Here is a 14,739-nt window from a genome sequence, read left to right as displayed (position 1 = left end):
AGTCCTTCATCCGGCTAAAAGAAATTTTTTAATTCCCCTTGTTTTCCTTTTGCATATTAAGCACTTCAGGTCTGTGTTTCTAGCAGAGTTTCTGCTTAAGTTTGACACTTAAATATTGTCAAGCTGCAACATAGAGTTTAATGTTAACACCAGTGTCTCAATTTTTGCTAGCAAAATGGCTCCATGTCCTGAAGGTTAGCCCAAAGATAGTTTTTAGTTCTTTTTAGGAATTGTTTCCTTTTCATGTCTCAAAAAGACTAGTACATTTTCTTCATACTGGCCTGCCTGTAAAGTCTATACTGAGCTTTTAATATGAAGTTAAAATGCGAAGTGCTGTTTAGTTTATGTATGTGAACTGTAACTTTTTTTGTCTTAATCTTAGTCCCTCTGCTTTATTTCCAGTGTAGCTATGGCTTTTGATGTTGCTGCTTTGAACCTTCTTGCTGCTATTAATCTTCTAGTCTATGAAATGCTTATCCTTTTAAGTTTGCTCACAGCCACATTTTTCCCCGCTCTCTTAACTTTAATACATAGATTGTTTTCAGAAAGGAATGAAGCATGATTTGCAGGTTAGTCTGGAAGCCATGACCCAGAACTTGTAGAAAGCAGAAAATAAAAACACTTTGTTTTGTTCTTGGTATAGAATCAGCTCTTTGTTAGTTGTTAGAGGTAAAACTAACAGGATGTTTAAAAAAATTAAACTACTGTTTGTCTGGAAGCAGTTCTTGTCTGCCTGTTAGAAAGGAGCATGGTGCAGTTGCAAGGAAAACAGAAAGACCAGAAGACCAAATTGATAATTATAAAGACAAGCAGGCAGGGAGAGAGAGAAGTGATAATAAGTTCAGACAGTAAAATAGAAGAGCTATTATCCTAGGATAGAAAAGGAAGCAGGAACACCTACGGATAGAGACAAAGGTACAAATCAAAACCAATTAGGCACTGAAGAGGTTTTAAAGATCAGAAAAACTGAAATGTACTGTCAGAAGTAGATCAGTTTAACATATATTCTAATTAAAATACACTTTTATAACCTAATTTGTCCTAAAGACAAATAGGGAGAAGTATACTATAGTGGTAACTTCTTATTAATATACTTATGTCTGAGTGTGGTTGCCTTTGTTTTTAATGTAGTGTATTGAGTAGTTCTTTGCAGAAACACTGCAAGGCTTTGGTGTGGGGGGGGTTGTGGGGCTTTTCTTGGTTTTGGGGTGGGGGGGTTGGGTTTTTTTGTTCGTGGGCTTGGTTTTGGTGTGTGGTGGGGTTTTTGATTGTTTGGGGTTTTTTTTGTGGGTTTAATGTGATTTTTTTTGGGGTTTTTTGTTTTGGGGGTTTTTTTTGGTTTTTTTTTTTGTGTATGTGTCTGTGGTTTGGTTTGGTTTTTTTATAAAAGAATTTACATGGAGTCATCCAGTTTGGACACAGGGGCTTTGAGCAACCTGATCCAGCAGAAGGTGTCCCTTCCCATGGCAGGGGGTTTGTAACTAGATGATCTTCAAGATCCCTTCCATCCCAAACCATTCCCTCATTCTATGAAAATGCTGAACAGTTTGACCTGAATTCAAAGCCTATTTAACAATAACAAAAAAACCAAACCCCAAACAAACAGAAAAGGGCAAGCTGCATGATATTTTATAGAAACAATTCAGATATTTCTGGAGAAGAGTTAGATAAAAAGATGTGAAGTAGTAACTCTAAAACATTTTGTAACTTCCAATATTTAACCTCTTGAATAGGGATGGGTCTTTTTGTCTTCTGCAGTACCTATCATTTAAATTTATCCATAATTCAGATTCATTTGAGAGACCCTTAAGGGCTTTGAGTAAACAAGAACTATGATCAGTGTTGAGTTGTATGATGAGCCACACGTTCTCAGTTACATTCCTGTAGACTTACAGTTTCTGGTTAAGTAATTTGTCGCTTTTCCTAAAGTCATAATAAAATACAACATTTCTATTCACAAATGCAGTTGGGCTTTTTTGATGCAGCATATTCTGGGGTTTTCCCTTAGCAGCACCTGATTCCTGCTTTCCCATGCTGTGAACACATTCTTTGTGGACTCTCGTTAGGGCCTGGTATATGTTTCCTTATACTGGACTGCCTAAGTGTTAAGGATTTAGAGAGCAAAATACAGGATTGTGGTTTTTCTCTCCTACTCCCTGAATTGGAAGTTTAGACTGGTAAAGCTATGCAGCCTGGAGAACAAAGAATTGGGAAAAAAACCCTGATCTTGTGCTAGTGCTTCAAAACTGCAAATAAGATCACTTGGGTAACTGCAGACTAAAACTGTGGTCAGGTAAGTGTGTGGGAACAGTGATGTACGGTGGAGTCAAAAGAGAATAGAACAGTGGATTGTAATTAGTGTCAAGTGTCATGATTTCAAATAAAATATTTTAATAAATGATGTACCTTAAAGATAGACCAGATTTAATTCTTATAGTAATAAAGTGAGAAAGGTTGCTTAAACTTGTAAGTTGATGGGGTTTTATGTTTAATATGGTTCTTAATGCTTTCAGCTGTGTTGTCTGGAGACCATCAAGATGGAAGTCAATGATGGAAGCTAATTAGCCATTTGATGTTGGTTTGGTAAACCAGGGTTTATTGTAAAGGAATTTATTTACTAAGGCAGATTTCTTTTTTTGCAGAAGTTGATATCACAATCCTAGCTTTTAATGCAGAAAGGCTTTCTAAAGGTGTGAAAACTGGGAACGATTAACCCTTTAAAAATCTCAGTCTGGTTTAATGCCTTTTATTTGAAACTCCCATGTAAAACAGTGTCTGGACTTGTTGCTGATAGCTTTAGGAAGACTAAAGGTTTGGTATTTACGCTGTAGCATTCCCTCTGTGCTCATTCCTCTGAAGAGTTCCTCCACATCTTTATTGGTTCTCCAAGCTTGTTTGGGGGGGAAAAAGAGTGTCTGTTAGAGGGGGAGAGCAAGTCTTTAGTTTATCGCAGGAAAGGCTGTTTTGTCATTGGTGAAGATTTGATTCAGCTTGGCTCCTTGCTTTGATGCTTCAGTTGCTATTATTATATAGCTTCCTTCTACCTGTGGAAGCCTGATAAGCTTAAAACTACATACCTGAAGTGTTTGTAACATTGATCTGTGGTTCCAGTAAATAATCTGGAAGTAGAATTTAGGGAGGTAGTATTTATTTTTGAATAGTCTATACTCACCTACTACAATCATTCTGTGAGGTGTCAGATTTGTTTGTTTATGATACGGAGACTTTGGACTTGATTCCAGCTTTTGAGTGGGCAGTTTCTGCTTTAGGCCATCATCCATTAGCTGACATTAACCAGTTTAATAATAGTCAGCTGCAGTTTTAATAAAGCTTTTTACAAAAGTGGCCTACTCAGCTGCTATGGGGTGTGGGGAGTTACTGGACAAACAGCAATACATATTTGCCTTGGAATATTGTTGAGAACATGGTTTGCTATCAAGGGAATACACTGCCAGATACTGCAGGATGTGCTCTTTCTCTTTTTTGCCTTTTGCTGATCTTTGGTTAATGCAATTTTCACATTTCTTATAAAGGAACCAGGCAAATTACTACACTGATATATTTATTTTGAAGTTCCAAGCTTAAATTTTAGAGCAACTACTTGGTTCATTTTCTCCTCTCTACAGTATTGCCTGATTATTTTTTTTGCACTGCTTTTTCTGTTCAACATGCTGCTTGGCTTGTATCTCAGTGCATTAATTCGATTTCATTTGTGTGGAAGATTTTCTGCTTGTTTTCCTGGATAAAAGGGAGGCTTTCTGCTCAATCAAGGCCCAGAACTCAAACATGGTTGCTTCTGGAGAGAAGTTGAAAGGACCACAAGTAAATTGGTGATTCGCCTCTAGAAGCCTTTGTGAAAAGGCCATTCCTTACTGCTTATTTATTGCTGTTGCCTTTATCCCTTGCTCATTTATCTCAGTGCCATTACTGAGCAGCTAAGGTGATTTTTGTGACTGCAGACTTTGATTCACTGGTTTGTTGTTTGTAGAGAATTGAAAAAAGGTGATGCTGATGTGTTTGCTTATATTTTCTTTATCTATTAATTGAGAGCTCTGTTCTGCAGTACATACATAACTTAAGAGACATCATCAGTATGTCCAATTTAATGCAAGGAGTCAACATTTATTATAGTGGTTTTATTTTGAATACAAATAATCTGTAGATTTTTATATTTTTTTTTAGGCATCCAGCTTTGGGCATTCATAGTGCAGTTTTCAAAAAATGTTTTGGTACTTCTTTAATATTCTTATAATCCATTGTACTGAATGCTTCATTCTAAGATAGTGCATAATATAATTGCTGATCAAAAAAGTCAGTGAATCAACTGATGTAAAGCTGTTCACTCTTCAGAAGAGTGAAAACATACTACTCAATTCCAGTAAATGTGGACTAATGGCCCACTAAATTAGGATTTCCATTCCTTATCTGTGAGATCATTAATGCATCCATGAGTAGTTTCACAGGTGTCAGTGATGGTGAAGGAGCTGGCCTGGTCTGCACAGTGGGGAGGATGGCTAATGGGTTTTAACTTTTTTTCTTAGACAGGATTTACTCCATTCAGATTGTTCTGTGTATGTTTCTCATACGGAGAGGGAATCAATTCTTTCTTTCCCTTGAGGAGCTATGGGATAATCCTACAAAGCTGACTTCGCACAGAGCGTACTGTTTCTAGAATCGGCTGAAGAGGAGGAATTGAGGAAAGGAAGAGGTTCTGGCACTCAGTCAGTGATTAAATACTTCTCGTAAAGCATGAGGGGAGACTAGCATGGCAAATGTACTCACTTTGTTCCATCCTAGTTTCACATTAGTAGCAGAGAATTAATTTTGACCAGTAGAGTCCTTCTTTGTTGTAAGAAAATATTTGGAAAGTCATCCTCTCTGGTTACATGTTTGGAAACATAAGTAATGTGATGTTCCCTAATGCTAATGAAACCTTAGCAGCAAATGAAGGCTTTGTGGACTAAAGAGCCTAAGTAGGACAGCAAAGGCTTTGTTCTGCTGTGCACTGAGGAAGTCAGTTCTTCTTAATGGTATTAGATATTGACTTTGTTCCAAAAGCACCTTTTGGAAACTTCCTTTGGATGCCAGGTTAATGTTGCCAGAGTAAGTACGAAAGTGACTGAAATATAAAAAAGAAAGACTTCTGGAGACTGTTGTATTCTTACACGTATATGCAACAGTGGTTTGACACTACAGCACCGTAACAGTCTCCCTCTTCCCACATGCAAACAGTGTATATCCCTATTCCAAAAACAGTGGGGATGTCACTTTGATTAAAAGATATTTAGCGTGGAAATGTCCAGTTGGTGTAAAGTGGGCACATCAGAACAATATGAGATACAGGCCATGGTTTCTGAAATACATTAAAATCTTGTCTTTAGTCCTTCTCCTGTCTCTTGGCTGTTTCTGGTGAAATGGGTCAGGAAAGCAGTTACGGGTTTGGTAGAGAGAGTGATGGCAGAGGCAGGAGCACATGGCTGGTAGTCTAACAGGATGGGTGCTTTTGGTGGGCAGTGCTTGCACCCTGTTGAATTTAAGTGTTCAAGGCACTAGTGCCCATGGTTGTTAGTCCATGGTGTAGGATACTAAGAGTCACAAGGCAAGACTTACAAGCAACCTTAATCCCATTACGTTCTTTTTCATTACTCTTGTTGGTTGTATATAGTTGTGTTGGTATCTGGTTTAGTGAATACATTGTCCTTGAGACTTAAGCCCTGCAGCATTTTATGACATACTTTTTAATTTAACCAGGTCATTCCATTGCATGTTGAAATTGAACTTAAATTGATACACGTAAGGTCAAAATAGTTCATTAGGTTCAGTCAAGTTACTGAATATGCAAGAAGCAGTTTCTGATAAACACACCTCTCAGGTGTTTTGTGTAAGTTAAGTACACTTTGCCTTTAAATGCTTTCTTTAGCTTTTTTGTTTTCGTTTTCTCATTTTGCTTTTTAAATTTACTATGAAGTATGTTTGGATTCAGCACACACAGGCCAAGCTTTGATGTTGCAGTTGCTTGTAATTTTGGATTACTAAGTAACTGTTAAGAAAAATTACTGTAAATGCTGTTGTAAGCTGAAAATACTTGATTTTTTTTCCCCCATTGTGGCAGATTTTTAGCATAAAACACGAATGTGTGCTAGACTAAAAATGTTCCCTAGGCTGCATAGTGTAGCTTTCTTCAGTCTTGCCTGGTTCCTAACCCCCATATTTCTACTTGCTTTCTGAATGTTCAATTTATCCTTATTAGTATATCCTTCACCTGTTTAGGATAGAGTACAGTGAAGATTGGTCTGAAGATGATGAAGATACTAAAAATCCCCAAACTTGTTGGAAGCAAGGTTTATTTTTTGTCCATTTCCCTTTCTTGTTTTGTGTGCCTCTGCTTTACTGTAACTTTGTTAATGGCTGAGGACAGGTTTGCTTTCTTTGGAATCTCGTTAGAGCTGATCGTGTACTGTGTATAGAGAATTGATTTAGTGAATGTTGGTCACATGCAGACTACACCCAACTTAGCCATGCAGCTGTAATACTATTTTTCTTTCAGTGGGAAATGTAAAAGAGGAAGTAATTTTTCATATCCAATGAAATCACACTTCTGTGGAACAGTCTCTTACTTACCTAATACCGATCTTTGGTTTTGGTTTTGTTATCTTGGTGGAAGAGAGCCACTTTTGAATTAAAGGATTTTCTTTTTTTAGGGGGGATGGACACATTTGCATTGTGGAAGTGATCAAAAACTGCATACAACTTAAAATGCAAGTATTTAGAGCTGTTTTTACAGGAAGGTGTAGATCGGTGCCTGCACATAGAGCTTAATGTTCTGATATACGCCTGATTTATAACTTGAATAACTTCTAACCAGATAGCAAGCATTCCCTCACAGCACAGAAATAAATTATATGTTGTTCCTGGTGCTGCTGTGATTCTTAACTAACTTGGTAATTCTGTTTCCTTCCTTTTAAAGGATCAGTTTGATAACTTGGACAAGCACACTCAATGGGGCATTGACTTCTTGGAGAAATACGCAAAATTTGTGAAAGAAAGGATAGAAATTGAGCAAAACTATGCAAAACAACTGAGGTAAGGATTTTTTTTTTCTGTTTAAAAGATCTTAGCTGTTACTTAAATCACTGTATTGGATGATGGGCAAATATGTAATATTGTGGTTAATGACCATTTTTAATCTACAGATTGAATTAGGTCACTTGTTCTTTTCATGACAGACAAGTTTATCTTTACCAGTCCAAAACAGAAAGTTATCTTTGGGTGTGCACTTTCTTGCTTGCTTGTTTTCGCCTCCTTTCCTTCCCACCCACCCTTCATATCTTTGAACTAAGAAGGTTTAAGACTTAAATTTTAATATTCAAAACCAAACTCTTATTTTTCTGCTATCAGTGTATTTGCTGCAAAGTGCATTATCCATATCTGCATTTTTGTGTGTGTTCAACCAGCTTCAAGCCTCTGCTGCTAATTAATTTCTCATGTTGAGTTGGCAAGAGCCCCGCTACATTGTGCTAAGAAATCTGGTTGAAATCCTGGAGTAGAACTTGAGAAAGCAACAGATCTTCCTGTCCTGAAAACACACCCTTTCCGTAGGTGGTCTTGTCCCTTTGGGTGAGACTGTAACCCAGCCACCCTTTATCTTACCTCTCCACTTTGCTTTCTGTTGGTGCCAAGTGAAACATCTTTTAGGTCCAGTTGGAATTTCCCCTCAGGGATGACAAAAGGTTCATACAAAAGAGTAGCAGTAATGAAATGGCAGAAAAGGACATTTTTCAGAGTAAAATAAGATTGATTTTTACCAAAAGGTGCACATAGTGCTTGAAGAACAAGATTTAATTAAGACACTCCTGTGAACTTGGCCTTCACCATACTCTGTCTTGAACTCCTTTGGGGATTCAGCTGAAGCTGCTGCCTAGCCCTTGTGAGACTGAATCTGGTAGCAGCTTCCCTCTTGTGGTGTTTTCCATCATCTCATCATTGTCAAACTAGATTGTCACCAGATACAGAGTTGAGGAATCCTTCCTCATGACTACAGTGATGAGGCTCATGGTTGAGGCTGTGGATGCCTCTGTGTAGGCTGCTTATTTCCTTTTTGATTTCTTTATCAGTTTCTTTTGATACAGTTGTGTATATTCACCCAGCATAATAACCTGTTGCTTCAGGATTTTTTTCTTAAAAGGAAGGAAATAAATACTACTTTTCCAAACCTGGTGTAGAAGAACTTGAGGAGGAGGTAAAGGAAAGTTTGAAGCATGCACAGCACCAGTTCACAGCCTGATTTTGACTTGTTTTCAGTTGTCTGTTTAAAAATGGAATTTGTATGGACATATCCAGATCTTTTCCTTAAATAGGATGAACAAATGCCATTTTCCTTAATTATATTTAAAGGTTCATTCCACAGCTACCAAGATGAGACACGACATTATTACTTCAGGATTTGACTAAAAATAGGAAATCTGTTCAGCATTTTACTCTTCTGGGTAAAACTTTTGACTTTGAGAAAAGTGTCTTTCAAAAACGAAAGAGTTCTGTCGAGTTCCCCTTCTGTGAGATGACTGGACTGACTGTCCATGTGCAGTAAGTATGACGTTTTGGGAAGCACAGGCCTTGCTGCACACATGTTGTACAGTGCATGAATGCACTTCCTGCCTGCTGCCAACAAGGGTCTGGACAGCACAAACACCAGAGGGTGACTGATTTTCTGCCAGCAGACCAGTTCATGAAGCTACTCTTTGGTATTCTAGCCTGTCTATTTCTTGTTAGTAGTGAACTGTCTTGTGATAACTTTGATTTCAGCCATCATGGCTCTTGAGGACACTCACTGTTTTCAACCATGTAACACAGTTTTGAGGCCCCAGGGGACACTGAGATCAAGCAAAATTTTCACCTCCAGGAGAGTCAGCTGTCCTGTAGCTTGCTCTGAGAAGTCCTGAGACACAAGATCTTGGGGATGGACGATGGTTCTGGTGAACTTTAATGCTGGCAGCATTAAAGTGAGGTAGATCTTAGTATATCTGATGGGAATTTCTAGTTTATCATTGTTGGTTTTCCTTTTGTAATGAAATACAATCTGAAAAATAGTGTTGAGAATTTCTTCATAATGACCTTTATAACTGAGATATATTATACCCTTGTTTAGTAGATGTACAGTGAGTGGACACCTTTCGGTAGTTGTGCAGCTCTCTTAGTACTTGGATGGGAGGCCAAGGGAAAAACAAGTTTAATGAGGGAGACAGTGCTAGTGGTGCGTGGTGGTACTCTCTTATCTGCCTCGTTTCAGTGTGGGCCGTGATCATCCTGTGGGTTGTTCATGGATCTTATTCTCATAGACATAAGGATGAAAACATGAGTGAATTTTTGATAAGCTTATCACAAATCAGAATCTGTGTCCTGGCAGAAATTCATATTCACTTTGTGTACATATACCCTTGCATTTTGGTAACTGCTTTTTTTGTATGTTGTCACAACTTAGTGATGAGACTTTCCCAGGTGCAGTATCTGTTCCGAGACTCCTGCAGGTAACAAGTGATGCATGTACAGTGTATGAGGAACTGCTTGGGTGAACTCACTATGTTCTTATTGTATGCAGTTATTGCAGCTTATGGTTGCAGAGTAATGCCAGAAATGGTAACTTGAGAATCCTGTCCAAATGCTGGTTTTAGGTTGCAAAATAATCCCTTGCTCTTTTTTGATAGGCACTTTTTGATACTGAGAAAATGTACAAGAGAAACTGAAACCACTGAGGAGTCCTTAAATATCTACAGAGGGGGGAAAAGCCTGTCTGTGCCTGGAGAGCTTGTCTTGTCTTTATCTGCAATATGCTTTGCTCTGAAAGAAAGCCAATCTGGTTTCATTTTTTGAGCTAACCTAAGGAGAATCTTAACTTTTGCATAGCTTAGGTGTCAACTAATGTGTTGGGGTACCCCAGGATTACAAAGGTTGCTGTTACTGAGTTACAGGGGTGTGAATCGGGATGAACATGTTGCAGTATACATTGTAGATTAACAGATTTCATTTTAAGTATATGACTGTTGAATTTGTTCTTATTTTATAATTGGAAAAAATAGGTTTATTATGTGCTGAATTACCGGGCTCTTGTCTGAATTTTGTAGTTGCCTGCTCAGATGCTGTTCTTGATCAGTGTTGTTGCAAAAAGAGGTGAGGTGAAGGTCTGTTTTGTTTATTGCCACATCATCTCACACAAAATAATTCTAGGGGTTGGCTCCCTTTTTGTGCTGTCTGAAGCATTACGGCACTTGAAAAGACAGAGGAGTTCCACTGCCTGTGATATTAGACAGTAGTGCAAGTTAGACCTGCGGTTACAGATGAAACTAGCACACAGAATATGACTTCTGAATTTAGTCAGATTCTCTGTTGTCAGTTTAAATGAGACAGCAGTGATTGCTCCTGAACTGTTTGAGTGTTTCCCTTTAAAATTGTATGTAGTGATCTCTGGAGATGTCTGATTAATCTGACCAAGTGTATTCTTCATGTTCCTTCTGCACACTGTTATGTGTGAGTTTTTCTAAATACACTCATATATGCATATGTCGAGTCAAATTGAGACATAGTTACCATATTTTTCTACGTAGAGTCTTAGAAATATAATTGAAAATGGGTGTAAGCTCAGATGTGAAGTTGGGGACACAAATTATCACCATGTGTGTGCATTTCTCAAATCTCTCTCCTTTGACTGGTGCTTAAAACTTACGCTGTTGGATATTACCCAGATAAGGATGTGGCAGAGTTCTTTAATAGTGATGTTTCTGCAAGCCAAAACACACGCATTCGTAATGGTTCCAAGGACAGGCGGCTTTGTAAACTCAGAGTCATCTCTTCAGTTAAAACACTTTCCGATGAGATTGTTTTCACCCCATCCATAATACTGATCTGCGGTCTCTGAAGCCATCAGAACCCTGATAAAAGTTATTCCTTTATGTATAAGTATGAAGTGCCTTTAAGCAGTAGCGCATTGTTTTAGTAACTTACACAAGCACACTTCAGAGTTTGTTCCCAGGCTCATTCATAATGTAATGTAGGGGCTGTAGAGGTGTAATAGAAGCAGATGCCACAGTACCTGAGCTGCTGCCTTAATAAATACAGATTGTGCCATATTGCTGCTGCTCCTTCCATTCTTTACGTTCTGTATTAATTGACTGAAGGAAACTTAGTTTTGAGTTGATAAACACCATTTTGTACAAATGTCTAAAATTTTATGTAGATGTTTTACATACATGACTCTAATTTTAATTTATTCACTAGGGTGCTTTTTGGAACTCTTGTCTACATGACTGAGGTTCTGTTTCTCTTGAAAGTCAGTAATATTGTCCAGGCTGTCGTCTCACTGGTGTTGACCCGAGACCAATTTATACTGAGAAAAGAAGTTGAGAAAATGACAGGAGCAGCACAATTGCACGTGGACAGTCCTGTGTGAAAGCTGCTTCCAGATGGCTGTAAGAAAAAGTGTTGTAGAAGTTTACATTGTAGCTTCCAGAGAGGATTAAAGTGTCATTGATTGAGTTTTCCAAGGAAGTGTAGAGCAGCTTTGGTTAGATTTGGTTTAGATTTGGTTTAGTTTTGATGGTCTGCAATTACTGCTGCAGTTTTCTTCTAAACTAGTCCAGATGCGTATTTGGATCTTAAGGATTAGACACACATGTAGGTAAAAATGTTAAAGAACGTTATGCCCCCTTGAAATGTCAGCTGGCTCCACATTGAAATGATGCTTCATTCTTCAGCTCCACAGTCACACCCGCTGCTTTTCAACCTCTGTTCTTTCAAAGATTAAATCTGATTTCTCTGGTTCCTCTAAGTGTTGCTGTTCACTTTTAGAAAGCCTTTTATGCTTCATTGTTCATATGAACAATGTCATTTTCTTTGAACTTTAAATTCTGCATTTGCTTGTTGTTTCATGCTGACTTTGATTGTTCTGCCATGTGCTGTTATTGAATCTTAAATCTTGATCACACAGGGCCTCAAAACTCTATGTTCATGTGATCCTAAGGTGGATGATTAGACTAAGATGGCTAATGAAACTGACTTTTAGTTGGAGAAAGGATTATGTAATACTTTGTCTTCCTAGAAATAATGAACAGTAGCGTTATAAAGTGAAACCCTTACAGAAATCAGCATGCTAGTAAATCATCTCCAAGTGGTTTCTTCTCTCCTTTTTAACACCTCTGAAAATCTTCCCTTGAAAAGGCTCGTGTGGTTGCTTAGTTTACAGCATTGCATCCTTATGCATTTCACCTTGGGAAGAATAATAATAAGGTAAATTGTAGGAGTTTCCCATTTGTAAATAAGCACTGATGAGCCAAGTGGAAATGTGAGGGAAAAGGAAATATGGGAATGTTACTCAGCAAAGAAGAGGATCCTTTATTTTTGCCTCCTCGGGTTTAGGCATTTTCCAATCAAAATGTCTGTGTTCAACCTCTACCAGTTAGAATGTTACAATGAGCAGTGGCTTCTGGTGATAGCGAAAAGAGTCTTCGGTGAGAAAGTTCTTAATTTGCAGATAGTTTTTAGAAAGTTATTTATTCTGTTTCTTAGTACATATTGACGTAAAAAGGACTTGACTGTCTTATAACGGAGGTTCTTTCTGGTTGTGATTTCTAAGGGCATGAAAAGACACAAAGGGCCTAAGCTTGCTATTTCTGCACCCACTCCCTGCTTGTATTTTGGTATTTACTTCATAACTGAACATGGTGTTTTGAGAAAACTCCTGTGTCTCTTACCTGGTTTTCTTTCGTACGAAACCAGACTCTTTATTTGCTGTGACGTGACAAACCCTCACAGGGAAAGGAACTAGAATTCTAATTTGAAGTTTTCCGTTTCATGGGAAAACCTGACAATTGTTTAAACTGCTGGAATAAAAGATGCCACCAATTGAAGTTATGAACATCCAGCTCCTAAAAACCTGGATGGTTTTCCAAGACTGACAACGTACATCCTTTGGAATTTCAGGGCTTTTCAAAGAGCTCATTCCTGTCAGAAAAGCAATACTGTAAGTCAGGGCAGAGTGCTGTGCTGAAGAACCTGTGTACTCTGGATTTTAAAGGGAAGGTTGGCATGCAGGAAGATAAGAATTCCAAAAATCACTGGACATTCCTCTTACCCCTCCTGCCTGTGAAATTGTGTGGCTGCTTTTCCTGCTCACGGGATTTGGGATATTTGTAACAATCTCTTGCAGTTGTTTGTGTAAGCAGCTTATGTCTCTGTTATTTATGCCTTAGGGTAGAGCAGGTGATGTGGTTTGTGTATTTCTTAAGGTGCTGTTTCTGCATTGTTTGATAAGCAAATGAGTTCCTGTGGGTGGTGTTGGATTATGGCACTGTGTAAAGTGCTAGTCCTGTGGATCATCTTCTAGAGATCTTCTTGTCTCTAATAACCTCATCTTTTCAAATTATTCCTGAAAAGAGAAGTTGCCTCTTTCCTGGAAATATCCTACTTGAAGATGCGCAGATACTGTGGTTAAAACCTTTGTCCTTAATGTCCGCTCAAAGCTTAACTCAGGTGTGGAGTTGCGTGCTCATGGCTATAGCAAACTGTGTGTGCTTATCTGTATGTTACACAGCGATCATATATTGGTGTTTTCCCTGTCTGCTAGCTGCTTCCGTGCGTGAGAAAAGGCTGTGAAATAAAGGACTCATCATTTTGTGTCTACTCACTGCGCAACAGAGGTTTTAACATATTTAAAAATGTCTTGTTCTGGGTCAGTGGTTTAACGTGTTTACAATGCCAGGTTTCTGCCTTGTGTTATCTCAAGGAGCCTTGTAATGGGACAGAGGGAATAGGTTTGTTCCTTGAGGTAATGGAAAAATGAATGCTCTGTTTGTGCAGGTTTTTGTTTGTGTGTGAAACAGCATCTTTGTCTTGGTCTCCTTACAGGAACCTGGTCAAGAAGTACTGCCCTAAACGTTCACCCAAAGATGAGGAACCCAGGTAAAAATGTGCCTTGCAAGGTCGATGTGTGAGAGATGAGGGTTCCCTGGTCCTTTCTGCTTTGGGGTGTTTGTTTTGTGGGGGGGGGTTCTTGGTGTGGTGGCGGCTTGGGTTGGGTTGGGTTTGGTTTTTTATTGTTTGTTAGTTTGGTTTTGTTCGCTTGTTTCAGGGTTTGATGTTTCCTGCCCCGGGGGGGGGGGCGCTGTGGGTGCTGCTTTGGGCTGTTTGGGTTTTGTGTCTGGGATTTTTTGTTTGTTTTTTGGTTTGGGGTTTTTTCCTTTTTTTTTTTTTTTTTTTTTCTCCTTTTTTGGTTTCTGGTGTTTTGGTTTTTTCTTTTCTTTTTATTGATTTCTGAAACTTAAATTTTTTTTACTTTGATTTTTTTGTTTTATGTTGTTTGGTTTCTTGGTTTTGTTTTTTGATTTTTTTGTTCTTTTATTTTTTATTTTTTGTTTGCTTTTTATTTTTTGGTCTTGTATTTTGTTTTTGGTGTGTTTTTTGTTGGTATTGGAGTGTTTTGGTTTTTGTTTTTTGTTTGCTTTTGGTTTCTGTTTGGTTTTTATATCCTTTGTTTGGTTTTGTTTGGATTTTTTTTGTTTGGTTTTTTGTATGTTTTGTTTGTTTTTTGTTTTTGTGGTTTTGGTTGTTTTTGGTTGTTTTTGGTTGTTTTTGGTTTTTTGCGTTTGAGTTTTTGTTTGTTTTTTGTTTGTTGCTGTTTGTTTTTTCTTTTTTTTTTTTTTTTTTTTTTTGGGGGATTTTTTTTTTTTTTTTGTTTTTTTTTTTTTTTTTTTT

The 14,739-nt window shown here is 38.0% G+C and overlaps 1 protein-coding gene across 1 annotated transcript in view; it reads left to right on the top strand.

Annotated features, from left to right (window-relative positions):
- Positions 1 to 3,786: 3,786 nt before the first annotated feature.
- Positions 3,787 to 14,739, top strand: part of FNBP1L (formin binding protein 1-like) — a 30,315-nt gene continuing 19,362 nt past the window's right edge. The window contains exons 1-3 of the mRNA XM_010019757.1: positions 3,787 to 3,822; positions 6,968 to 7,083; positions 13,894 to 13,947. Of these exons, the coding sequence (XP_010018059.1) occupies positions 3,787 to 3,822; positions 6,968 to 7,083; positions 13,894 to 13,947 (206 nt within the window). The remainder of the gene's footprint in view (positions 3,823 to 6,967; positions 7,084 to 13,893; positions 13,948 to 14,739) is intronic.

Source organism: Nestor notabilis, unplaced genomic scaffold (assembly GCF_000696875.1).
Source record: "Nestor notabilis isolate BGI_N333 unplaced genomic scaffold, ASM69687v1 scaffold11510, whole genome shotgun sequence".
Taxonomy (NCBI): Eukaryota; Metazoa; Chordata; class Aves; order Psittaciformes; family Psittacidae; genus Nestor; species Nestor notabilis.
The sequence above is the reverse complement of the archived record's forward strand: the minus strand, read 5'-3'. Positions and strand labels throughout refer to the sequence as shown.